General features: G+C 46.0%; 1 protein-coding gene across 2 annotated transcripts in view; it reads left to right on the top strand.

Moving 5' to 3' along the window:
* PPP2R2A (protein phosphatase 2 regulatory subunit Balpha) overlaps positions 1-25679 on the top strand; it is a 185925-nt gene that overhangs the window by 25062 nt on the left and 135184 nt on the right. Inside the window, exon 3 of one of the 2 annotated variants that reach the window (XM_030201833.1) lies at positions 11160-11302. The exons of the other annotated variant lie outside the window; for it this stretch is intronic. Coding sequence (XP_030057693.1) covers positions 11224-11302 — 79 coding nt within the window. The 5' untranslated portion in view covers positions 11160-11223. The remainder of the gene's footprint in view (positions 1-11159; positions 11303-25679) is intronic. 2 annotated transcript variants of the gene reach the window in all.

Here is a 25679-nt window from a genome sequence, read left to right on the forward strand (position 1 = left end):
CCCTTTCGAGGTGACAGGTGGGCCTTCCTTTCCGGTAACGGAAACCAGCCCGCAGCCAGGTCCGCCCAATGATGGGGCACTGGTCTATATCCATCCGGTTATTGTGGAAAGACTGTCCCTATTCCTGTTGGAGTCGACCAGGGTAACATCCGACGACTGGGTCTTGGAGTTTATCAGAGACGGCTACCAGTTAGAATTGGCTCGTCCGATAGACTGTTTTCTGGAATCTCCTTGCAAAGTGTGGGCCGTTCGACACACCCTCCTCAACTCACAACGGTTGGGACCCTCCTCAACTTACAACGGCTGGGTGTCGTCCAACCTGTACCCCCAACAGAAAGAGGGTGTGGTCGATACTCCATTTATTTTGTGGTGCCAGAAAAAGGGCGCTTCTTGGCGACCCGTCTTAGATCTCAAGTATGTCAACAGGTCCTTTATGGGTTCGGCTTTTCCGCATGGGAACCCTCCAATCGGTGATTGCAGCGGTACAGCCAGGGGAGTTTTTGACCTCTCTCGATCTTAGATTCCAATCTGGCCTCACAGGCGCTTTCTTCGCTTTGCAGTGCTCGGTCATCATTTTCAATTCAAAGCGATGCCCTTCAGCCTAGCCACAGCGCCTCGGACCTTTTCCAAGGTCCTGGTAGTAGTGGCGGCCTATCTCAGGCAGGAAGGGATTCAGGTCCATCCCTGTCTAGACGACTGGCTTGTGTGGGCGTCTTCTTTCGAGGAGAGTCGGCGGGCAACCAACAAATTGGTCGGGTTGCTTCAGTCGCTTGGTTGGGTGATCAACTTCCTGAAGTGCAGCCTTTCGCCTTCCCAAACGCTGGAATACTTGGGGGTGTGCTTCGATACCCGAACAGGGATAGTTTCTCTTCCTTCAGCTCGAGCACAGCGGTTACAGGTGCAGTTACGAGCGCTATTTCAAACTCCGAACCTGCGGCCTTGGGACTATGTACAAGTTCTAGGTTCCATGTCCTCCACCTTGGACGTGGTAAAATGGGCCAGAGCTCACATGCGCCCCCTCCAGTGGCACCTTCTGAGCTGTCGGTCTGCGCTCTTGGAGGATTATGAGGTTCGGGTGCCATGTTCGGCCCGACTTCACGCAATCATGCACTGGTGGTTCATTCAAAAGAATCTGGTGTCAGGCATTCCTCTGGCAACCCCGGAGTGGAAGATAGTGACCACGGATGTGTCACTGTCTGGCTGGGGGTCTCATTGCCTGCAACAGATGGCCCAGGGCGTTTGGACTTCGACGTAGGCGTCATGGTCCATCAACCGCTTGGACTCCCTTCGGGAGTTTGTCTCTTCTTTGCGGTTGCCCAGTTCGAGTTCTTTCAGACAATGCGACGGCGGTCGCATACGTAAACCGTCAGGGGGTCACCAGGAGTGCACCCCTAGCACGCAAGCCAGCTCTGATCTGCTGTTGGGCAGAGACTCATCTCTCTTTCTTGACAGCGGCTCGTATAGTGGGGTCACAGAATGTGCAAGCGGACTTTCTCAGTCACCACCAGTTGGAGCCGGGGGAGTGGACACTCTTCTTTCTGGCTTTCGATCAGATAACTGCCCGTTGGGGGATGGCACAGATGGACAATGGCCACCGCATTCAATGCGAATGTTCCCCGTTTCTTCAGCAGGGGATGAGAGCTGGGCTCAGAAGGCATCGATGCCATTCAACCTTGGCCCAGGGGCCTGCTCAGTGCCTTTCCCCTGTGGCCAATGGTGGTCAGGTTACTGACTCACATTGCCAGTCATCCCGGTCGAGTGATCCTAGTGGCCCTGGATTGACCCAGACGACCCTGGTATGCAGATGTGATCAGGCTTCTATTCGATGGACTTTTCTGCTACCGGCGCAGGACGGTCTCCTGCTGCAGGGGCCATTTACGATGGAGGATCCCTCCCCCTCTGGTCTTACGGCCTGGCCCTTGAAAGGGGCGAGGTTGAGAAGAAAATGGTATCCGGACGCGGTTATCGCTATGATGCTGTAGGCTTGGAAAAGATCCACCTCGATAGCTTATGCTAGGGTGTGGTGTACCTTCGATTTGTTGTGTGCGAGTTCGGGATTGCCAGCGGCTTCGGCTTCAGTATCGGTTATCCTCGCTTTTCTTCAGGAGGCTGTACAAAAATCAGTCTTGTTGAGTTCTCTTAAGGTGCAGGTGGCAGCTCTGGCATGTTTTAGAGGCCGGCTTCAGGGACTGTCCATCGCCTCCCACCCAGATGTGGTTCATTTCTTGAGGGGCGTAAATCATTTGCGCCCTCCTTACGTGCCAGTTCTGCCATCCTGGAACCTTAATCTAGTTCTCAAATCGCTTCACCGTCCTCCTTTCAAACCCTTATTAGGGTTTACGATTAAGGATCTCACCTTGAATGCGGTTTTCCTAGTAGCCATTACTTCCGCTCAGAGAATTTCAGATTTGCAGGCCCTTTCTTGCAGAGACTCCTTCCTGCGTTTTATGGAGGCAGGGGTATCGATTAGGACAGTTCCTTCGTTTTTGCCCAAGGTGGTTTCTCGTTTCCACTTGGGGCAGTCCCTGCATTTGCCGGCCTTCCGCCGGGAAGATTACCCTGAGCAATTCCGGGCTCTTCGCTGCCTCAACGTGGGATGGGCTCTTCTCAGGTATTTGGAGGTGACAAATGAATTTCGTCTTTCTGACCATCTCTTCATCCTTTTTGGAGGCAGTAAGAAGGGTCCTATGGCGTCCAAGGACACCATAGCCTGTTGGTTGCGGGAGGCCTTTTCTTCGGCATACATGGCATTGGACAAGCAAGTTCGTGCTCATTCTATGCGAGCTCAAGCTTCCTCCTATGCAGAGTCCCGTTTGGTTTCTCTGGAAGATATCTGCAGGGCAGCTACATGGGCTTCGGTCCATATATTCACTCGTTGTCATCAGGTGGATGTGGCGCCTCGTTGGTGATTTCTGCCGGGTTGGGGGTGTCCCACCCTACTTGAGGACTGCTTGGGTATATCCCACAAGTCTCTGGATTGATCTGTGGGACGCCATGGAAGGAAAAAATTCTTACCTGATAATTTTCTTTCCATTAGTCCCAACAGATCAATCCAGAGGCCCCCCCTGGATTTACTGTCTGAGGTTTTGTTGAGGTTGGTTAATTTTCGGGTTCCATTGTTCTGAACGTTCCTTCGTTTGATTAAAACAATAAAATAAATAAATATAGAAGTGGTGGAAGTATGTTGGGCAATTGGTCTGACAAAATGTCAGGAGAGTTTTCTATTGTTTCCATTCCACTGCTTTGGTATCGTTCATACTGAGGTTCAGCTGGCTGCACAGGTCCACATATAGCAAACCTCAGAGCTTCTCTCTATCTCCACCTGCTGGTATAGGAACACAACCCACAAGTCTCTGGATTCATCTGTTGGGACTAATGGAAAGAAATTTATCAGGTAAGAATGAATTTTTCCTTGCCGCTTCCCAGGGTGGACTCCCTGGTTATTTCAGTGACTAAGAAGACAACGTTGCTGGTGGAAAGGGGTATTCCCCTAAAAGGACCTACAGGGTAGGAAGTAGAAGGCTCGCTGAAACGAGCCTTTGAAGTGGCCTCTTGGGCCTTCAAGCGACAATTTGCAACTCGTTCATGGCAAGAGCATGCCTGAATTGACATCAGCAGTTGGCAACACAAGATGGGTGCAATTTACTTTAACTGATTGGTTACACAGTTGCTTGTTAGATGGCAGGTTCCCTGAGAATGGCGGAGAAATCATCTTAACACCTATCCCTAAAAATCCTGATGGGGACTTACTGCAACCTAGTAATTATTATCCAATAGAATCTATCCTGTTGTTTTCAAAGATTATAGAGGGTTATGTTTCAAATCTGTTGGGCAGTTACTTGTCAGACAATAATATATTACATTCATTTCAGTCTGGTTTTCAGAAAAAATTATAGTACAGAAACTGTGGTAGCTTCCATTGTCAGCCAAGGCAAGGCTTTGCTGAGTACATAAGTATTGCCATACTGGGAAAGAAACAAAGGTCCATCAAGCCCAGCATCCTGTTTCCAACAGTGACCAATCCAGGTCACAAATACCTGGCAAGATCCCAAAAAAGTACAAAACATTTTATACTGGTTATCCCAGAAATAGTGGATTTTCCCCAAGTCCATTTAATAATGGTCTATGGACTTTTCCTTTAGGAAGCCGTCCAAACCTTTTTAAAATTCCGCTAAGCTTAACCGCCTTTACCACATTCTCTGGCAACGAATTCCAGAGTTTAATTATACGTTGAGTGAAGAAATATTTTCTCTGATTCTTTTTAAATTTACTACATTGTAGCTTCATCGCATGCCCCCTAGTCCTAGTATTTTTTTTGAAAGCGTGAACAGATGCTTCACATCTACCCATTCCACTCCACTCATTATTTTATAGACCTCTATCATATCTCCCCTCAGCCGCCTTTTCTCCAAGCTGAAGAGCCCTAGCTGCTTTAGCCTTTCCTCATAGAGAAGTCGTCCCATCCCCTTTATCATTTTTGTCGCCCTTCTCTGCACCTTTTCTAATTCCACTATATCTTTTTTGAGAGCGTTCCAGAGGAGATCAGGGAAACTACAGACCAGTAAGCCTGATGTCCGTGCTGGGCAAAATGGTAGAAACTAATATAACAATAAAATTATTGAATACATAGACAAACATGGTTTAATGGGACAGAGTCAACATAGATTCAGCCAAGGGATGCCTTGCCTCACCAGTTGGCTATATATTTTTTTGAAGGTTTGAATAGTCATGTGGATAAAAGATGAGCCAGTTAATGTAGTTTATGTAGATTTTCAGAAAGCTTTTGACAAAGTTCCTCATGAAAGACTCTTTGAGAAAATTAAAAACCAATGGGATAGGAGGCAATTGGAACAAAGGACACAAGGATCAGAAACTGCTAACTGAAACCACCACTACAGCTTGGCAAAGACCATAGAATTCTGCCCAGCACTAGCTTTGCTTCCCAATTACCAATGTTGCCACAACAATCTCCACTATGCTTCTGTGGATCCATTCCTTCTGAACAGGATTCCTTTGTGCTTATCCCACACATTTTTTAATTCTGTTACCGTTTTCATCACCACCACCTCCCGCAGGAGGGCATTCCAAGTATCTACCACCGTATCTGTGAAATAATACTTCCTGACATTTTTCCTGAGTGACTAAGAGAGCTATCTGGATTTGTAACCATGAGAACTACACTGCAGCCTGGCGTTCGCTATAAATTCTCCCTTCAAAGCTGCACAACTGACTATAGAAGAGCCGGCAGCCTGTTAGAGGAACCCAAGGAGTGTTAAGGTCAGTTCTCTCCAAATACCTGCTCAGCTCTGTACTTACAACCATACTTCAAACAGCAAACAAAGGAAATCAACAACTCTATAACACTGGGGCCTCTCACCCAATATAAACTCTCCCTACTGCTGCATGACTGACTTTGGAAGAATGGGAGCTTAAATGAGGAGCCCTACCTAATTACAGCGAGTCATATCATCGTTTTGAAGTCTGCCACAACGGCACATCCACACCTCCACACCCTATGAGTTCCTGAGACACCATGACCTCTCCTCACCATCGGTAGCTTCTACCTTAAGGGAGAACTCAGTTCTGAAATCTTAGCACACATTTAAAACTGATAAAGAGCGCTAAACCTTACTGACTTAAACTAGCTCAAAAAGCTATCGCCATGAAGTGGGTCGCATGGATTTGCTTAGTCCTTTTGAGCACATCAGGCGGCAACCTACAAGATGACTTAGTACCTAAACTTATCCCCATAATGGATAATCAGTCTAGAAAACCCTGTACTAAGAAACACCCTAATTTCAATGTCAGATACCTACTAGATAATGCCAATATATACCGTCAGAATACTACTGTGGTTACGGACCAGAACAAAATGGCTAACATTCGACAGCCTAAAAAACCTCGCTACCTTTTGCAGTTAATCAAACAGCTCTTCCCTTTGGAACACAAGTCTTAACTCAGTCCTGTCCCAGCAATCTATGTCAATGCTAGATCTGTGGGGAACAAGGCTCTCTTACTCAGGGATCTGCTAGAATCTTCAGATCTGGGTTTTCTGTTTATCTCAGAAACATGACTCACAGAAGTTGATAGTCTGATACTTTGCCCCACATCTGTCACCCAGTTATGGTATTCTTCATTCTCCAAGACAGGGTAAAAAAAGGAGGCGGACTTGCTCTTATCTTTAAGAGTCTTTTCCACGTGTCTTTAGTTAGTTCTGGGGTTTTCCCTGAACTGAAATACATGCTATGCAAATTCAGTGATGATTCAAAAGAGGCAAATCAAATCACCGTACTCCTCATTTACCGTCTTCTGGGAGCTTGGTCCAAGGCAGAACCACTACTTGTAGAAATTACTTCCTCTGCCATATCACAATTCTGAAGGATTATCTTCCTGGGAGACTTAAACCTACACTTGGAAAATGATGCAGATACCAGTGTCTGTAACTTCAAATCATTCCTGAAGGACTACGAGCTAACTACATTCTCCTAGGGTGCAACTTATGAAAAAGGACATGTGTTAGACTTCATGACATCCTATCCTAAAAGATTGATAGTTCATTCAAATTGAAGCCAGTAATATGGTCTGACCATTTCCAACTGGATTTCACCATTGATATCTGTATGTCAAGCTTAACCAGACACAAGTCCTCCAAACTCATCTCCACCAGAGGTAAAATCAACGGGGCCACTTTCTGGTCGGAGATAACAGATTCTCTCACTACCGCATCTACATATGGTTCAATCAAATCCCGCTGGGACATCAAAGTGAAAGCCAGACTAGACAAAGTTGCTTCATTTACCACTAAAAAGGACAAGACACCCAGAAATTTGCCATAGTTTATAGAGGAACTATCCATCCTAAAAAAGGAATATCGATGCCTTGAAAAGCAATGGAGAGAGAACAAAGTTACTACTGATAAATCTGAATGGGAGTCAGCCTTCTGACGCTACAAAAAGAAGGTAGCTGACTCAAAACACCAGTACTATAGCAGCATAATAGGTCAAGATGATCTTGGCAACAAGAAACTTCTCCTTAGTTAAAACACTAGCTTCCACTAATAAGGATGAACAATCATAGAAAACGTGTCTCACCGCCCAGTACCTCGCTGATCATTTCGCCAATAAGATCTTTCAAATTAGGTCCGAACTATCTAAGGATACGCCAACAGAGGAAAATAGTCCAACCCGTAGTTCAGCCTTAATTGCCAGAGATCCTACAACCCAAGGACTCAAAACTGACCAAAACTGGGTTATCTTTTCAACTGTTAACAGCAGAGGATGTAAGATCAATACTGTTGAAATGCTCTCGAGCCAACTGCTCCCTGGATCAATGCCCAAAACACCTACTCAAATCCATCCATATGGAAGAAATAAACTGATTACTCAATCTCAGTGAGCTGTTAAAAACTGGCTCTCTTCCTTCTGATATGGGCAAAATTGTTTTCACTCCACTACTGAAGGGATCTGGGCTAGACATAACCTTGCTGCAAACTGCTGTCCAGTGGCAAGCATACCCCTTTTTACTAAAGCATTAAAAACCTACATTAGTAAACAACTCTTTATCTGGAAATATTTTCTGTTTTACACTGATCACAATTTGGCTTCAGATGGTTGCATAGTATGGAAAAACTACTGCTGGTTCTAACTACATATGTCAAACAGCACCTATGCAAAGACAACCAAGTAATTCTTCTCCAATTCAATATATCAGTGGCATTTGATGCAGTTGACCACACATTTCTACTTGAACACCTGAATCAGATAGGAATAACAGGGACCTTGCTCATATGGTTCAGTGAATGCCTTTCAAATAGAAGCTATTCTATCAAGCAAAACAGCCAACTTTCAAACTACTGGGATCTCCCCTCTCAACTATCCTATTCAATCTCTTTATGTCATCCCTTGCCTCAACACACCTGGGACTTAATGAACTACTATTATCCTGCCCAGATGACATCTTGCTTCTCTTTCCAGTTACACCATCAAACAAAGATCCAACTCTGGGCCATTTCCTTTAAGGGCCTTGAAGGTCAAACATAGAGTTTTAATTTGACCTGTATTGTACTGGTAGCTAGTGACGTTTTGTGACCTGACAGGATACTGGGTCAGACCATTGGTCCATCTAGCCCTGTATCCTGTCAGGTCACAAGTACCTGGCAGAATCCCAAATCGTGTTAATACTCCATACTACAAATCCCAGGGCAAGCAGTTGCTTCCCATGTCTGTCTCAATAGCAGACTGTAGACTTTTTCTCCAGGAATTTGTCCAAACCTTTTTTTAAACCTAGTTATGCTAACCGCTGTTACCACATCCTCCGACAAAGAGCTTAACTATTCATTGAGTGAAAAAAATATTTCCTCCTATTTGTTTTAAAAATATTTCCATGTAACTTCCTTGAGTGTCCCCTAGTCTTTGTACTTTTGGAACGAGTAAAAAAAATAGTTTTTCTTCTCGTTTTACACCATTCAGGATTTTGAAGACCGCAATCATATCTTCCCTCATCCATCTCCTTTACAAACCGAAAAACCCTAACCTCTTTAGCCTTTCCTTATATGAGAGGAGTTCCACTCCCTTTATCATTTTGGTCACTCTTCTTTGAACCTTTTCTAATTCCACTATATCTTTTTTTGAGACATGGCAACCAGAACGGAATGCAATACTCAAGGTGTGGATGCACCATGGAGTGATACAAAGGCATTATAGTATTTTTGGTCTTATACAGCATCCCTTTCCTAAAAATTCCTAGCATCCTGTGTGCTTTTTTTGGCCGCCGCCGTACACTGATCAGAAGATTTCAGCGTATTCTCTACAATGACACCCAGATCTTTTTCTTGAGTGCTGACTCCCAAGGTGGACCCTAGCATCAGGTAACTATGATTCGGATTATTCTTTCCAATGTGCATCACTTTGAATTTGTCCACATTAAATTTCATCTGCCATTTGGATGCCCAGCCTTCCAATTTCCTGAGGTCTTCCTGCAATATTTCACAGTCCACACATGTTTCAGCAACCTTGAATAGTTTGTCCTGGTGAAGGTTGTTCTTTAGCAATGAGCGCACCACTGCTCTTTTTAATGCTGTTGATAGTTGCTCATTAGAAAGAGAGGAGTTTACAATTTTTGTGGTGTCTTCTGTGACGCCTCTGCTTGCCTGCTGCACTATATTTGATGGTCTGTTAGAATTTTGTCAAGACCCTCTTCTGTTATTAGGTTAAGAGTCCCATATGTCTGTGTCAGGAGGGGGGCGAGTTTGTGCGCTCCTGGTTAGCTGATTGGAGACTAGGTAGGACTGCTTGTAAATTCTGGCAGAGACTTTTAATTTTGCTGTCAAAGTATTCCGTAAAATCTATGCAGTTCAGTTGTGACTGGAAAGGCTGGTTCTGTTGGAGTTGGCGTAGGCTGTTTTGGCAGATTGGCCCTCACTTGAGAAATAGTGAGGATCTCTGGTTTAGACACTGCCCTGGATCCCAGACCTGATCAGATAACATTTTATGCGCAGTGAGAGACAAATGATTTTGTCAGCATCAATGTTTAAACCATAATATTAGAGCAATTCACCCAAGCCAGTGCTTGTTAACTAAGTTCACCTGCCACTAAATAACCAATGCAGTCCACAAGTCTTAGTTGATTTAAAAGGCTTGTTATTTTTGTCACTTAAAAGCACTTTGTTTTCCTCTTCTAGACTTCCCGCCAAATAACCAAAGCAGGGTGGAGAACAATAGATGATTATGTAGATTGTTTTGGAATAGTTATACTGATGATGGTGTCTGTAGTTGTTTCCATGTTGTATTTGTATTGCAAAAAAATAATAAAAATATTTGAACATAAGTTCACCTGCCACTTTAACAGAAATATTGGAGGGAACTAGAGAGAGCAGCAATAGCATCACTTAAGACAGTAGACTATTAGAAATGAAGATGTTTGTAGTGAGGTGAATTTGAATTTACTGTAACAAATCTTGTCATTCTTTACAATATATTAAAGTTCACCTCATTTCAAACATCTAAATGTGTAATGGTTTATTATGAATACTGAGCAGAATTTAAGCTAAGGGGATTTTTTTTCCAGTTTTTTATGTTGCACTGTTTAACAACAACAAAAAGAGAGAAAATAAAATTCCTCTGTGGCTTTTTATGTTCACCATCCTACTTTTCACTTTTGCCTCAAGAGGAACCCCACATTTTGAGCTCTAAGGGGTATAGTCCTTGGCCCCTGGTGCAAGAGCCAGTAGTGTGACCTTATGGCAAAACGTTTACTCCCTTCTGGTATGAAAAGAAAGGGGTAATGCTAAACATTATTTTCACTGGCATCCAGGGACCCGTATATGCAACGCTCACTCCTGAATAATAGTGAAGTACATGTACTCTGAAGTCAAAATACAGAGGGTCATTAATATATGTGACCATCTCTGGAGGAAAAAATGACTAAAGTAGCAGATCCAAAATGGAGAGTGGCTGATTTTTCACATCATTGGTCTATAAGCAGTCTGAAAAAGTTACGTTTGAACTTCTGTAACTTTTTTTTTCTTCTCATGAAAGGATGGGGTTTGGATGGCTGTAATACAAATTGTTTGCTGTATCAGAATTCATTAAAGCATTTTTGTTTGTTTTTCTCCAGAGATGGTGAGACATATCTGATTTAATGGAAGCCCCTTTTAAACCCTGTTATAGTTCCTTGCCAAGTGCTACATATTTGTAGAATATTAATCCATACAACTGACGTGAATAAGAAGCATCGCTGGTTTTATTTTATTTTTCTTTTAATTTGAATATCTTGCTGTTTTTTTGGAGTAGGCTATTCTAGTTATATCCATATAATCATACTAATTGGAAGCAAATGTGTAAGCTATTAATATTTATAGGTTTGAGTGTCTGCTAATTTCTGGTAGTTCAGCGTTATTATACCTTTGCCCTGAAATCCTATCAGTGGCTCTGCTTTATTAGGAAGGTATTAAGTATTTTTTTTTATCTCTGACATATAACAGCTCTTTATGAAATGTCAACCAGAAACCAAAGTACAGTTCCTTGGCATCTCAGACATATTCCAAACCATTTATGTGCATGTGTGTAAACACACTGTTTTATTAGAAGGAAAAAAAATTCATAGAGATGTATTTAGAATAGATGGCATTAGTCATCATCTTGTGTTTTGACTTATTTCAGGATGGAATAATAGAAAAGAAATTGGTTTACAAGATAGTGGTCTGAGTGTATGCAGATCTAGTGGATGTTTATCAGTCTGTTTCCTGACACTTCTGTTCTTGTGGGTGGAGGAAAAGGATCTCAAGCGAATTATGCAGATAAAGGTAGGACACTGTGTAATACTGAAAAGCAGTTATACAGCCCACATCGCTAAAGCATCAACAAACTCCCTACTATTTTTCACTCTATTCCCCATCTTTCCACAAATTAGGATTTTTGATGAATAACTGGTATGTGTGGACAGCATTTTACAGAGTCTGGACAGAAATTAGAGCAGAGAACCCTTTGTGTTTGCAGGATCTCCTCCCCCCTCCTCATCTGGAGACTGTAGCAAATGGCAGGCTTGTGCACACATGGAAAAGGGAGGAGGCAGATGAGAGGCAGCAGTGTGCTCCTAAGATGCTCTGCTTCCCGTTGCAGCACCAACGGACCAGAGTATCACACTGCATGCAGTGAATACTGGGATTCAAGTTAATCAGTTCTAGGACAAAAATAGTATATATGAGCTTAGTATTCATTTTGTTAGCAACAGTAGTATTAATACAGATGAAAATACACAAGCAAATCAGTGCACTGCGGAAGATGAAATGCTTCCCGTGTCATTTCTCAAATACTATTAAATCCTCTCAGTGCAACACCAGTGCATTGATGTCCGCTTCTTTCTTTGACCAAGGTATGGGAATACACTGTTCTTAACGGTGAGTTCTGGGATTCATCAATGACTTATTAGTTGCTTTGTTCATAAATGTTGTTCAGTTTTCTTGATTGTGTTCTTTACTTTTGCAACCTATGCTAATTTAGTTCTCTGTGAATCAAGTGCTTGGATACTTAAAAATGAAATAGCAGAGCTAGCTATGTAAGCCCTGAAGAATGACTGAGGGACTATTAGGCTTTCTGCTTTCTTGCCATTCACAATTATATACATTAGATTCCATTTCTATTACAAGTTAAAGCAGTGTTTGTATATGTAAACATTTTTGACTCGAGCATTCTTTGTATTGAAAATTAAATTACAGAAAAAGGTTGAATGTTGAAGCATTCTTCAGTACATAAATCCATTACCTTGTACTGGTTGCTTATTTGATATAAGGAGGGGATGGAAAATTCATTCACTGAAGATGGTTCATGCTGCAGCTTCTGAAAACAAAACAGAATGCTGCATCAGCCTCTTGGCTGCAAGTCAAGAAACAAAAAAAAAGGGAAGGGGGAGGAAGCTATGAACAGGCACTAATGTTAGAGTTAATATTTAGAGTGAGACGCTGCTTTTTGGTGTATTGAGCATGTCTGGGTATCTAGGAACTGATCTTGGGATTAACATAAAAATAAATACAAAAGTACACCTACCTAAAGAGTCCAAAAGATATTGTCTGCTGTGCATTATGGCTGTGAAAGTGACTAGTAGATAAAAGCGTAGGCCTGCTTTACAAAGGCTTCTATTCCCCATTCTCTGTTTGCTGGGGAAAAAGTAGTAAATCGGAGCCTTTGTGTGTAAATAGGACAGAAGTATATTTTCTGTTTTCATCAGTCTTGTGTGGCATGTTTTTGTATTATAAAATTATATACATTTTTGAAGCACAATTAAAATCTAGATACAATGCAAAAAGGGAAGTGACAAAGGCAGGACATACCAGTCTCATGACAATTGAATGTAAAAATCAGTCTGTATGTTTAGTTAGTAGTTTAACCCAGACTACATTTCATTGTGCGTCTATTGTGGTCAGGAGTCGTGATGCAGATTCTATGCTGGGTTTTTTTTTTTTTTTGGTCTCTTACCTGTTCATTAAAAAATAAATAAATAAAAAATGTTCCCCTCCCCATTCCATTTGTATCTCACCAGAAAGACTGCCCAGACATCTCTGTTGATATTGTTTCTTCTGTTGTATTTAGAATGAGGATAGTCATGCATGATTCGTTTAGCAGACTGCAGCACTGTATACTTTCATCAACTAGTGCTAATTCCTTCTGTTTTACATAAGACTGAAGTGCTGTAAAAATTGTCACAGAAGCATGTTTCTGAAAAATCAAAATGAACCACTATTAAAAATAATGAATGTGTATATAATATACATATTACACATGCATATCTATCTATCTATAGAGAGAGAGATTTTAAATGGGCAACTGTGCTTGGATTTTAGATTTAATACGCACCTTTTTAAAATCTGAGCTAAGTCGAGTTAAATTCAGGTACATGAGGAGGCTCACAGTCTAAATGATACCTAAGGTGATTGACTTGTTCAGTGTGAGAGATAAAGGGGCTCTTTTCAAAAGCTTAGTGCATGCTAAATTATTTTATACCTATGGACTTAGCACATACTAGTGCACTGAGAGGATCTTTTACTTAGGCGCGCTGGCTTTTTTAGTGCATGCTAAAAATAGACGCAAGCTAAAGATGCCCATAGGAATACATTGGCATCTGTAGCGTTTAGTGTGTGCCTATTTTTAGCGCACTCTAAAATCGCCAGCTTGCCTTAGTAAAATACCCCTTATGCCCCAAATTGTCAGTGTGATTTCATTTATAGGTGGTTCTGTAGTATCCCAATGTGAGACGTGACATTATATAGCCAGATTTGAATGCACATATTGGAAGCGATTCCTAAGAGCCTCGGGGCCTAGATGAGTAGCTCATATATTGACACTTGATTTTAAATGTGCAATAAGCTTGAATCTGTGATGATAGAATGGTTGCTTTAAATGGGGGGGAAAAAAGTTTTATGCTCAGCCTGTGACTCTGGGGTCTGTTGTGACTATGACCTTGTTATTAGCGTGGATGTTTTAAAAAAAACTTTTTGAAACTCAAAAGTATACACAATACCACCACGATCAATCATTGAAATTGTAAACCCCCCCCCGGGTTAAAAAATATATATATTTTATTTACCGGGGGGAGGGTCCTAAGGCAGTCTGTCTCATCTTTGGGCCGTTCTGGGCCCTCTGGTATGCTGTAGGAGGCAGTGGTGGCCAGTGGGCAAGTGGTGGTGCACGCTGGAGGCATTTTGGAGTCTCCAGAGCGGAGGTTGCATCAGGTGTGACCGTCAGCTGCATTTCACAGCCAAGAAATGAGCTGCTCGGGCCGCACAAGAAAAATGGCCGGCTTTGGCCTAGGCGCATCCCTGCAGCGTGTGGGTGTGTGTTTTTTTTTTTTAATGCATGTGCGATGGTGCATAGGAACGCGACTAAGCCCAAGTTGAGGCCGGGGGCTCGACTTTTGAGCTGCCCGGCTGGACTTCCAGGGAATTTGCAGAACTCACAGTTGACAGGTGGCTTTGACTGTGGCTGGGAGCTTAGGGGTTACTTTTCTATGAAAGTTGATAGTAGTTTTGGGTTCGTAAGAACCCCCTGTGGTGGGGTAGTGCTTTAAAAAGTTTGGCAAAAATAATTTTCCTTGTCATCAAGCAGATGAAGCCATTACGTATGGGTTATGTCCATCAACCAGCAGGGGAGATAGAGAGCACTCAAACTTTCACAATGCCCTCTTGGCCAGCTAGCTCCACTGCCTCTTCGGTGTTCTCTATCTCCCTTAGCAGGGTGGCTGCAGCTTGTTCGAGCTCCAGAAAAATCTGCCGGGAGGTGGCTTGCCAGTTGTTAACCGGGGTGTTGGAGGCTATAGCAGCTTCACTTTAAAGGCACATAGATTAGCCCTTTCCCTGCCTTACCCATACCTCTGTGGATGTGGACATATTGCCTTGCTTTCCCTGTCCTTACCCACCAACAGTGGATGCAGGCATATAGGTTCGCCTTTTCCCTGCCTTTCCCACTCATCTGAGCATCCGGAGTCTTCAATACCTCTGCTTTCCTCACAGCTTAAAAAAAAAAAAAAAAGTCGCGTCACGTTTTTAAACGCAGAGACGCTGGAACAGAGGTTTTTGACCTGATTTTCAGCAGGATCGTAGTTGTACACTAGATCCTTTGAGGCAACTCCTCCGGGGTGGGCCCGCGATCGGGGCGATTTTGGCGCGAAACCGCCATTTTGGATTTTACCGCCGTTTTTCGGCGATGGCTGCGGACAATGTAAAGCGCTGTTCCACTTGTGGTAAGCGCAAATCAGCAGCAGGGCTCTGTAAATTGTGCTGTATTGGCGTAGGAGCCGGCCCGAGCATGGCGAGCGATGTTTCTTCCCACTCTGAGCTGGCAGCAGGCGCCATTTTGCTTACACCGCATGGCGCGGCCTCCGTGGACACGGAGAGACCTGAGCCGGGTGGGGCAGCTCGAGATGAGGTTATTTCAGGAGTGGCTAGCACCGGACAGGATTCGGGTGCCCAGGGTGAGATTTTCTCCCCGGATTTTGTGCTTTTGCTGCATAAAGCATACATGATGAAAAGAGCCCTTCCTCCAGGGTCGCCTGAGGCTCCTCTGATTGCCCCCCCCGATGGATTCTGGCCTGGGACTGCCCAGTGAGGCTTTTTTCCCGGATGCTTGGCCTAAAGATAAGCGTAGAAGGGTTAATTCCCCTTCAGATTGTGGTGCACCTTTTTCCCCCCCGTGGTCGGGGTGTGAGGATTCGGAGAACTCTGACAGACGTTCTTGGTCTGAGGAACCAGAGTCAGGTGCGGATTTACCACAGGATCTGGATGATCCCTCCGCGGTGAGGATTTTCCACCGTGATGAGCTGCCAGCGCTTATTTCAGATACCCTGCAGGCCCTCTCGATTGAAGATCCTGACAGTGGCATGGCCTCCTCGGGTAATCCCAGGATGGCTAGTACCAAGAAAGCTGCTCGGGCCTTCCCTTTGCATGACTCCATCCTAGAGCTTGTTTCGGCTCAGTGGGCTGACCCCGAGGGACCTTTGAGAGATTCCAGGGCTATGGGGCAGTTATACCCTCTGCGTGAGGGACATATGGCTCGTTTTCAAATGCCTACAGTGGATGCCCTAGTCACTGCGGTGACAAAGAGAACTACCCTCCCTGTTGAAGGAGGTGTTGCCCTGAAGGATGTTCAAGACCGTAGGCTGGAAACAGCGTTGAAACGGTCCTTTGAAATTGCAGGTCTCACTGTTCGGGCGTTTGCATGCAGCTGTTATGCTGTGAGAGCCTGCCTAGCTTGGCTGCAACAGGCAGTGGCTCAGCCCGGAGATGGAGCGGAGCCCTTCTTGGATGTGGCTCCGCGGATGGAGTTGGCCTTGTCCTTTCTGGCTGATGACCTTGTCAGAGCTTCGGCTAAACAAATGGCAGTAGCAGTGGCGGCTCACCGTCGTCTGTGGCTACGACACTGGGCAGCGGACATGGCCTCTAAGCAAAGGTTGGTGAAGTTGCCTTTTCAAGGACTTCTCCTATTTGGTGAGGAGTTAGAGAAAATTGTGAAAGGCCTGGGTGATCCAAAACCCCAGCGCTTGCCCGAAGATAGGCAGAGGCCTTCCTCTAAGGGCCAGGCGGTCCACTCCTCGTACAGACCTCGCTTCCATGAAGCTAGAAGGTACCGCCCGGGGCGTTCTGCTGGGTTCACTTCACGTGCCCGCTTTCAGCAGAGAAACTCCTTTCGCTCGGACAAACGTTCCGCAGCTGCCGGTTCAAGGCCAGGAGTTCAGCGGCAACCCTCTCAATGATGGGGCGCTGGCCCCCTCCTCGTTTCCTGTCATCGGAGGAAGACTTTCCCTCTTTTTCGAGGAGTGGGCCAAAATCTCCGCAGATCAGTGGGTCTTGGACCTGATCAGAGACGGATACCGAATAGAATTCGATGCCCCGGTGAGAGATGTGTTTGTGGAGTCCCGATGCGGTTCTGCCGCCAAACGGGCGGCGGTAGAGGAGACTTTGCACAGTCTGTGCCGGATAGGGGCTGTGACCCCGGTGCCTCCCGCCGAACAAGGTTTAGGCCGCTACTCCATTTACTTTGTGGTGCCACGAAAAGGCGGGTCTTTTCGCCTGATCCTGAACCCCTGCGCTCCGTCATTGCGGCGGTACAGCCAGGAGAGTTTCTCACGTCTCTGGACCTGAAAGAAGCTTTCTTGCACATACCAATTTGGCCCCCGCACCAGAAGTTTCTGCGGTTTGCGGTGTTGGGAAAACATTTCCAGTTTCGGGCCTTGCCTTTTGGCCTCGCCACAGCTCCCCGAACCTTCTCCAAGGTAATGGTGGTAGTAGCTGCCTTTTTCAGGCGAGAGGGTATCTGGGTTCACCCGTACCTAGACGACTGGCTCATCAGAGCAGACTCAGAAAAAGAGAGTCATCTAGCTACAGCCAGAGTGGTTTCAGTCCTTCAATCTCTGGGCTGGGTCGCCAATATGGCCAAAAGTTACCTGACCCCCTCGCAATCTCTAGAATATTTGGGGGCCAGGTTCGACACAGCCTCGGGCTATGTGTTTCTTCCCGAGCAAAGGCGGTGCAAGCTTCATAATCAGGTCCGTCTGCTCCTGAGGATGCCCCACCCGCGAGCTTGGGACATTGTCCAGCTGTTGGGATCGATGACGGCCACCTTGGAAGTGGTGCCATGGGCGAGAGCGCACCTGAGACCTCTACAGTATTCTCTACTTCAACGATGGTCTCCAGTATCTCAGGATTATCAGTGCAGACTTTCTTGGCTCCCTGCGGCCCGCCTCAGTATGGAGTGGTGGCTCTCGGACAGCATGTTGCGGCGGGGAATGCCGCTGGCACTCCCCGATTGGTGCCTAGTGGTGACAGATGCCAGCCTGAAGGGCTGGGGCGCACATTGCCAGGGGAAGCATGCCCAGGGTCTGTGGACGCCCGACGAGTGGTCTATCAACCGCCTGGAGTTGAAAGCGGTGTTTCTGGCTCTTCTGGCCTTTCAAGTGACCCTGGAAGGATTGGCTGTCCGAGTGATGTCGGACAACACGACAGCAGTGACCTACATAAATCGACAAGGTGGCACTCAGTGCAGTGCTCTAGTCGCGCAGGCCGAACAAATTTGCGACTGGGCCGAGCTGCATCTACAGTCCCTGTCAGCAGCTACATTGCAGGTCAGAGCAACGTGCAAGCCGACTAAGCAGGCATCAGATCGATCCAGCGGAGTGGGAACTAGCAGACGATGTATTCGTGCAGATATGTGCCAAATGGGGCAAGCCAGTGATGGATCTTATGGCGACCAGTTCCAATGCCAAAGTCCTGTGCTTCTTCAGCAGACGGAGGGATCCTCGCTCTGCCGGGTTGGATGCCTTGGCTCAACCCTGGCCCCTGGGCTTGCTGTATGTCTTTCCTCCGTGGCCCTTGATAGGGCGAGTGCTCCTGCGGATTCGGCTGCATCCAGGAGAAGTGGTGCTCATCGCCCCGGATTGGCCCAGGAGGCCTTGGTATGCGGACCTCCGACAGATGCTGTTGGAGGCTCCCTTTCCGTTACCTCTGGTTCCGCACCTGTTGTCACAGGGTCTGGTGGCCATGGAGGACGCCTGCCACTTTGGTCTTATGGCATGGCGATTTAGAGGGCGCAATTGAGAGATAAAGGCTACTCAAATAAGGTAATTTCCACTCTCCTGCAGGCCCGTAAGCGCCCCACTTCCGTGGCTTATGCCAGGATTTGGCGCCAGTTTGAAGTCTGTTGTGTTTCAAGAGCGCTTTCTCCGTTGCAGGCTCCTGTCTTGCTGATTCTGGATTTTTTGCAGGATGGTGTACACAAAGGCTTGGCCTATAATTCCCTGCGGGTGCAAGTGGCAGCATTGGCCTCCCTGCGTGGCAAGGTTGAAGGCGTGTCCTTAGCTGCTCATCCAGATGTGGCACGGTTTCTTAGAGGGGTGCTTCGGCTCCGTCCTCCCATGCAGGCACCTTGTCCAGCTTGGAACCTGGGGTTAGTATTGAAGGCCCTTCAGGGGGCTCCCTTTGAACTGCTTCGGCGTGCTTCAGAGAAAGATTTGACACTGAAGGCCGTCTTTTTAGTGGCCATTACCTCGGCGAGACGGGTGTCAGAGCTCCAGGCACTGTCCTGTAGAGACCCTTTTCTGCAATTCCCAGAGTCAGGGGTCACGGTTCGGACCGTGCCTTCCTTCATGCCTAAGGTGGTTTCAGCGTTTCACCTAAACCAGCCTGTTTTTCCTCCCTCCTTTGTTGAGGAGGAGTTTCCAGATTCATTTGGGCAGTTGCACCTTTGGATGTGCGCAGGACTCTGTTGCAGTATCTGCGAATTACAAATTCTTTCAGGACCTCTGATCATCTTTTTGTGCTGTTTGCAGGTCCTCGCAGAGGGTCTTCAGCGTCTAAAGCCACTATTGCCCGTTGGCTCAAAGAAGCTATCTTTTCAGCATATCTGCTGTCTGGCCGGGCTCCGCCTGAAGCCTTTAAGGCACATTCCACAAGAGCGATTTCCTCTTCCTGGGCGGAAACTGGAGCAGAATTTGGTGAGACAGCCGATCTGAAAGTCTTTAGAGCGTTCCAGATAGCCCAAAGCTCCAGGAGATTGATCTTGAGATCTGTTTCCTGGGTTGACCATTCACTTTGTGTGAAGCCCATCTACATGAGTTTCCCATCCCAGGCGAGATGCATCTGTTGTCGGCATGTTCATGACTGAAAAATTTGGAATGGGAGTCCCAGATTCAAATTGGATCAAATGGTCCACCACATCAGATTGTGAGCAAGCTCCAGGGACACTCGTATGATTCTCCAGATCCCTTGTGGCTTGGTACAACTGAGAAGCTAGGGTCCATTGTATGAAGACGTGTCACGGATGTCACATAGACTGTGGAGGCCGTGTGGCCCAACAACCTCAACGTCTGCCGAGCCATGATGTGTTCAGAGGTTCAAACCCAAGAAGCCAGTGCGACTAGAGTGCCCTCTCTCGACCCCGGGAGGAAGACTCGAACCTTCTGCGTATCGAGCAGGGCTCTGATGAATTTCAGTTGCTGGACAGGGTGCAGATGGGACTTGAGGTAGTTTAGAATGAACCCTAGTAGATCAAGTCTCTGAATAGTCTGCCGCATGGACTCCTGAGCACCATCTTGCGACGTGCTCTTCACCAGCCACTTGTCCAGATAAGAGAATATGTGGATTCCCAGTCTGCATAGCGATGCTGCGACTACTGCTAGATATTTGTTGAAAACCCTGGGAGCTGACATGAGGCCAAGATGCAAAACATGGTACTGGAAGTGCTGTGTTCCAAGCTGAAATCGCAGATACTGTGTAAGCATCCTTTAAGTTCATAGAGCATAGCCAGTCATTTTGCTGAAGTTTTCTTTGACCAGGAGCTTGTTCATTGCCCTTGGGTCTAGGTTGGGAAGAATCACCCGTCTTCTTTTGCATCACAAAGTACCTGGAATAGAATCCCCGCCCTTCCTCCCCGGGTGGAATAAAGCTTGACCGCTGGGTCTTCAAAAGGGCTAAGAGTTCCTCTGCAAGTACTTGCTTGTGCTGAGAGCTGAAGTAATGTGTTCTCAGTGGGCAATCTGGTGGTCTTTGCTGCCAATGCAGAGAGTAACCGAGACCCGGACAACTGCAACAATCATGATGTCAGCCGTGGAAGCCTAAGTCAAGAGAACCAGTATATTTCCTTCCAACCCCAGAGAAATATCAAGAGGGGCCTGTCAAGCCAGGGCTGTGGAGTCGTGGAGTCAGTCGGAAGCAGTTTTGGGTGGAGTCGGTATAAATGTGCCAACTGCGACCCCAGCTTCAAAATAAAAAAATCATTATAATATATGGTAAATTTATCATGTTATATATATATATATATATATATATATATATATATATATATATATATATATATATATATATATATATACACATACACACACACACACTCTGCACTCCTTTTAAGTGCACGTCGGATAAGCGCATGCTCTGTTTAACTGCATGCCGTATTTCGGTCCCATTTTTGGCGCCATCAATTTCTATGGGGACAAACTTCGGTTTAGCGCACCACTGATAAGTGCAAAATTCGCTTATATGCATGGTTTAAGACCGCTCCTCTGCAGGAAAGACTCCACATAAGCATGCGCATGGAATATGGAAGTCGATTGGCGCGTGACAACCAACGAGATTTCAAATTTACCTCCTCTTTGCCACAGGCAGAATATGCGAAAGAATGTTGTTAGTGTACACTGGAGTCGTCATCGCGCAACTGTAAACACTGGCTGAACGAATAGAAGTTCTTAAAAAATTAGAAAGCAAACAATGTCAAGCATCTATTGCTAAAGAATATGGTGTCAATTCCAGTCAAATTTCACATATCTTGAAGTAGAAAGACCAGCTTCTGGAAGACTGGCAAAACAATACAAATCCACACAGGAAACGAAAATGGGCAGGAAAAGCTGAGGAGGTAGAAGATGCTCTTCAATGGTTTTCTCAAGTCAGGAGCAGTCAGTTTCCTGTTAGTGGTCCACTGCTTATGGAAAAAGTTAATCAGCTAGCTGAAAGTCTTGGACTAACTGAATTCAAAGCCACTGTTGGATAGTTGGAAAGATGGAAGGAGAGGAACATAAAATTCAAGAAACAGCATGGTGAAAAACAAGGCGCTGATGACTTTGGTGCTGAAAATTGGGTTGTTTCAGTTCTTCCTAGCATCTTGAATGAGTTTGCACCTTGTGACATTTTCAGTGCTGACAAAAACTGTCTCTCGATTCCTGATGGAACACTTGCATTCAAACATGCCAAAACTACAAGTAAAACGTAGAAGGACTGACTGACGATCCTCCTCTGTTGTTGAATGGGCATGAGAAGTTGGAACCACTCGTCATTGGAAAGAGCAAACAGCCCCGTTGCTTCAAGAATGTTAACCGACTTCCTGTGTCATACAAGGCTAACACAAATTTATGGATGACTGGGGAAATTTGGAAGCAGTGGCTAAAGAAGTTAGACACTAGAATGTGGGCACAAAAGTGTCAGATTTTGTTGCTTTGTGATAATTGTGCTGCACACAGTGATGATGTCAGGCTGTCTAACATCAAAGTGGTCTTCCTGCCACCAAACACTACCTCTCTGATCCAACCTATAGATCAGGGCATAATAGCCAATTTCAAACAACATTATCGGGCTCTTGTGCTACGTCATCTGATGAGCATTATGGATGACCAGACTGGTGTCAGGCCTCTCAAGGGAAAACTGGATTTGTGAGCCCTTGGACCACTGCTGTAGAACGGCAGTGGCAGGCAAAACCCCCCAACCAGAACTGGGCTTTCACACCAACAAGGCAGGGGCTGCAGATGTAGGTAAACAAAGCAGGAACACACTGGACTAGAACACTCGGACTGGAACAAGACTTCACCTGCACTTGACTGCCGTTCCCTAGGGGTTGAGCCCCTAGGTGCGGGCAGCCAGCAGGACTTACAGTATACAGGAACTCACACAGGGAATAGGACTCCAAAGCAAGCTTGACTAAACAGGGACCAGGAATCAGGACTCAGAACTGAGGGTACTTCCTCAGGTAACAGGGTACAACAACAAGCTTGCACAATCAGGGACTGAGGGAAAAGGCAGAGGGGAACTAGAGACATAAAATAAGACAGACAAGGCAGAACCCAAAGCTAGGCTACAACCACAAACTAATACCAGAAGGCTGAACACAAAGCAGACACAACACACAGAGAAACACTAGAGAGAAACAGGCTCACCACAGAGTACTGCAACCGTAGAAAACAATCCCAGGTGCAGTAAGGTGAGGGCTAATTACACACCCACTGGCAGCAGCCAGCACAAGAAGACAGAACAAGAACTACAAGTAAGAGGAATATAGTAAACACCACTGACCCAAACAGACACACTGAAACAGAAGTCAGAAATGCCCACAGACAGAACCAAGCAGAAGTGCAACAGCACACCGACTGACCTATAGCGATGCAAAGGCAAACGTAGGACGTTCCCAGGTAGTAGTAAAGGCACTACAGGTGAAGTCACCAGCAGGGTGGGGGTTAGCAACACAACAGCAGAGCACGGCTTGGCTGGAACAGGATCCTGGAATGGACTAGACTGGACTGGAACGGATTTCAGGATTTTCACACAGGCTTCAGGATTTACACACAGACTTGGCTTGGCTGGAGGAACCCCAAAGCAAGTCCGACAGGGAATATAGTCACAATCTTGACAACTGGCAAGGATAAACGTGCTGTTGAACTGGCTCTTAATCTATCACTGTTGTATTCCCTACATATGCAGAAAGAAGCCTGGAATCATGTTACACAGGCAACCATTGTGAACTGCTACAAGCAGGCAAGCTTTGTTAGGGATGTGGAGAGGGACGAAACAGATGCAGCTGTTGCAAACGCGTCAGATGAACAGGCTATTAACATCCCACCTGGTGTTATTGAAGAGGAGTTTCATCACTATGTAGCTGTTGATTATAATCTACAAACAGCTGACGACAGCACTGATGTCCTGATATGCGCCTACATGCAGGCAATGGCTGATGATGAAACAGATGATGAAATGAGCAGCGAGGCGCATTTTGACAAAATTCAACAACCTGTCACTTTTGCAAGAGTGTTGGAGAGTCTCGGCACTGTGCGGTCCTATCTGGAGGGCACTGGATGTCAGTGCTATGACAGTTTTTATCTTCTGGCAGACGTAGTCTATGGAACTCACAGACACAAGAGTGTACAGAGGACTATGACTGATTACTTCAAGTAAGCCTAACATCAGTTAACGGAGACTGTATATTATATGTATAATAAACAGTACTGTGCATATGTTTATCAGATGTCAAGCTTTTTTGGGTCACAAGTTAAATAAATATATATATATATATATATATATATATATAAAACGCACCTCCAACGTTCTAATGAAGCCTCACTTTCCCAACTTTCTAAAAGTGAGGCGGCAAAGATTGCTTTTCGTCCATGAGTGTCTGCCCCGCCCATGTGTCAAACGTGATAGACGTCAAGGGCGGAGCAATGACACTCACCAACAGTCTCCAGCACGGACGTAGCACCACAAAAAAAACGCGACCCAGGCAGGGGGAGGAGTTACTCCTCCCCCTGCCTACGAATCACCTGTCACTGCCCCCCCCTCGGTGAAACACACAAGACCCTCCCCTCCCCAAGCCCTTTACTCGGACGGGTCCGTTGAAAAACACCTCTCCAAGCCGCCCAGCCAAACTATCACACTTCTCCTCACAGTACCAGCACGGGGAACAACCGCGAGGACAGCGCGCCCGAAAGCACCCAGTAACCCACCTCTATATCGCGGCCCTTACTCTGGAAGCTCTTGATGCGCTCATTCTACAAGCTGCCGTTCTCGGCCATGGTTGCACGTCGCGGCCTGTCAGCGGGGGGCTATGCCTCTCTTATTTGCTGCCACCACTCGCTACGAACCTCCTGAGCCCTGGCAAAGGGGAATGAGGCGGCTCCGTGACTCACGCAGATCTACGCAAAACAACATCGGAGGCCCCGAATCCCAAACTACATACCGAATCAAAGAACTAACTTCACCGATCTTACCAGCGGATTACCAGCTCTCTCTTCCACCCCATTTCTTTGAAGCAAGGCCACAAGCCTTCTCAGAGGTCCTATTAAATAGGTCGTATCAGCTGTAAATGAGCAGCTCCATAACTGCGTGGCGCTCAGTGTTAAGCAGAGGCTGAAAAATGAGGGCTCCGATGGTGATTTTCACAAAGATCTTCTGCAAGACTCACTTCAAGAGACAGTCAAGCTCTTTCTGTGAAACATCAAAACCCCAGTAATTTCAGAAACAAGGGAGTCTACACACAGCTCCTCAGATGGGACGGGGAATAGATGTTCCTGATTCAAGATGCAGGAAATTACACCAAAACACTACTCCATGACAAGTTCTTCCTTTTAACATTTGCAATTTTAGGAACTTCTAAGTCTATTTCTCTTTTACTGTGATAAACTTTGCTTATATTCTATATTTTGTGATTTCATTTCTGTGTGTTTTGTTTTTCAGTGGTTCCTCACAAAAAGCCTGTTGTTCCACCTCTATTTTTGGGTACTAACAGGTATCACTATAATCAGGTGACCCCTAATGAAGTAGCAACCTGACACACTATCATTCTCACACAGACACAATCGCACCCAGTCACAATCTCTCTCTGTCACACACACACTCACAGATTCACTCCCTCTCAAACGTACACACTGTAAGGGAAAACCTTGCTAGCGCCCGTTTCATTTCTCTCAGAAACGGTCATTTTTTTACTAGTAATATAATAATTTGTGTTTCACTGGGATCGTAACTATTTCCTGACGTCACGAACCCAGTGAGAGACATTCGAACGTTAAAGGAGCAGACTGGGCGGGGCCCGGGGCAAGGCCGCCCCCGGGGTTCCGCCTCTGCCGCTACACCCCCCCCCCCCACGAGGTTGCCGCTGCAGGTTACGCCTCCACTCCCCCCCCAAGGTCCCCACCGCTCCCCCCCCTGAGGTCGCCGAAGCCACTGCTCCCCCCTCCCCAGGTCACCGCCACCGCTCCCCCTTCTCTGTCCGCCCACCCACCCAACAGACCTGCCCAAGTCTCCAGCGTCACAGGCGGCGCCAGCTCCAATTTCTGGCCACTGCTGCTTCTATTCAGCAATGCTGTCAAAATCTTAATGGCGCTCTACTTGTAATGTATAAATAAACGCAACAAAATTCTAATAGTAGAGATCAAGTCACTTA

This window comes from Microcaecilia unicolor, chromosome 4 (genome assembly GCF_901765095.1).
Source record: "Microcaecilia unicolor chromosome 4, aMicUni1.1, whole genome shotgun sequence".
In the NCBI taxonomy this organism is placed as follows: domain Eukaryota; kingdom Metazoa; phylum Chordata; class Amphibia; order Gymnophiona; family Siphonopidae; genus Microcaecilia; species Microcaecilia unicolor.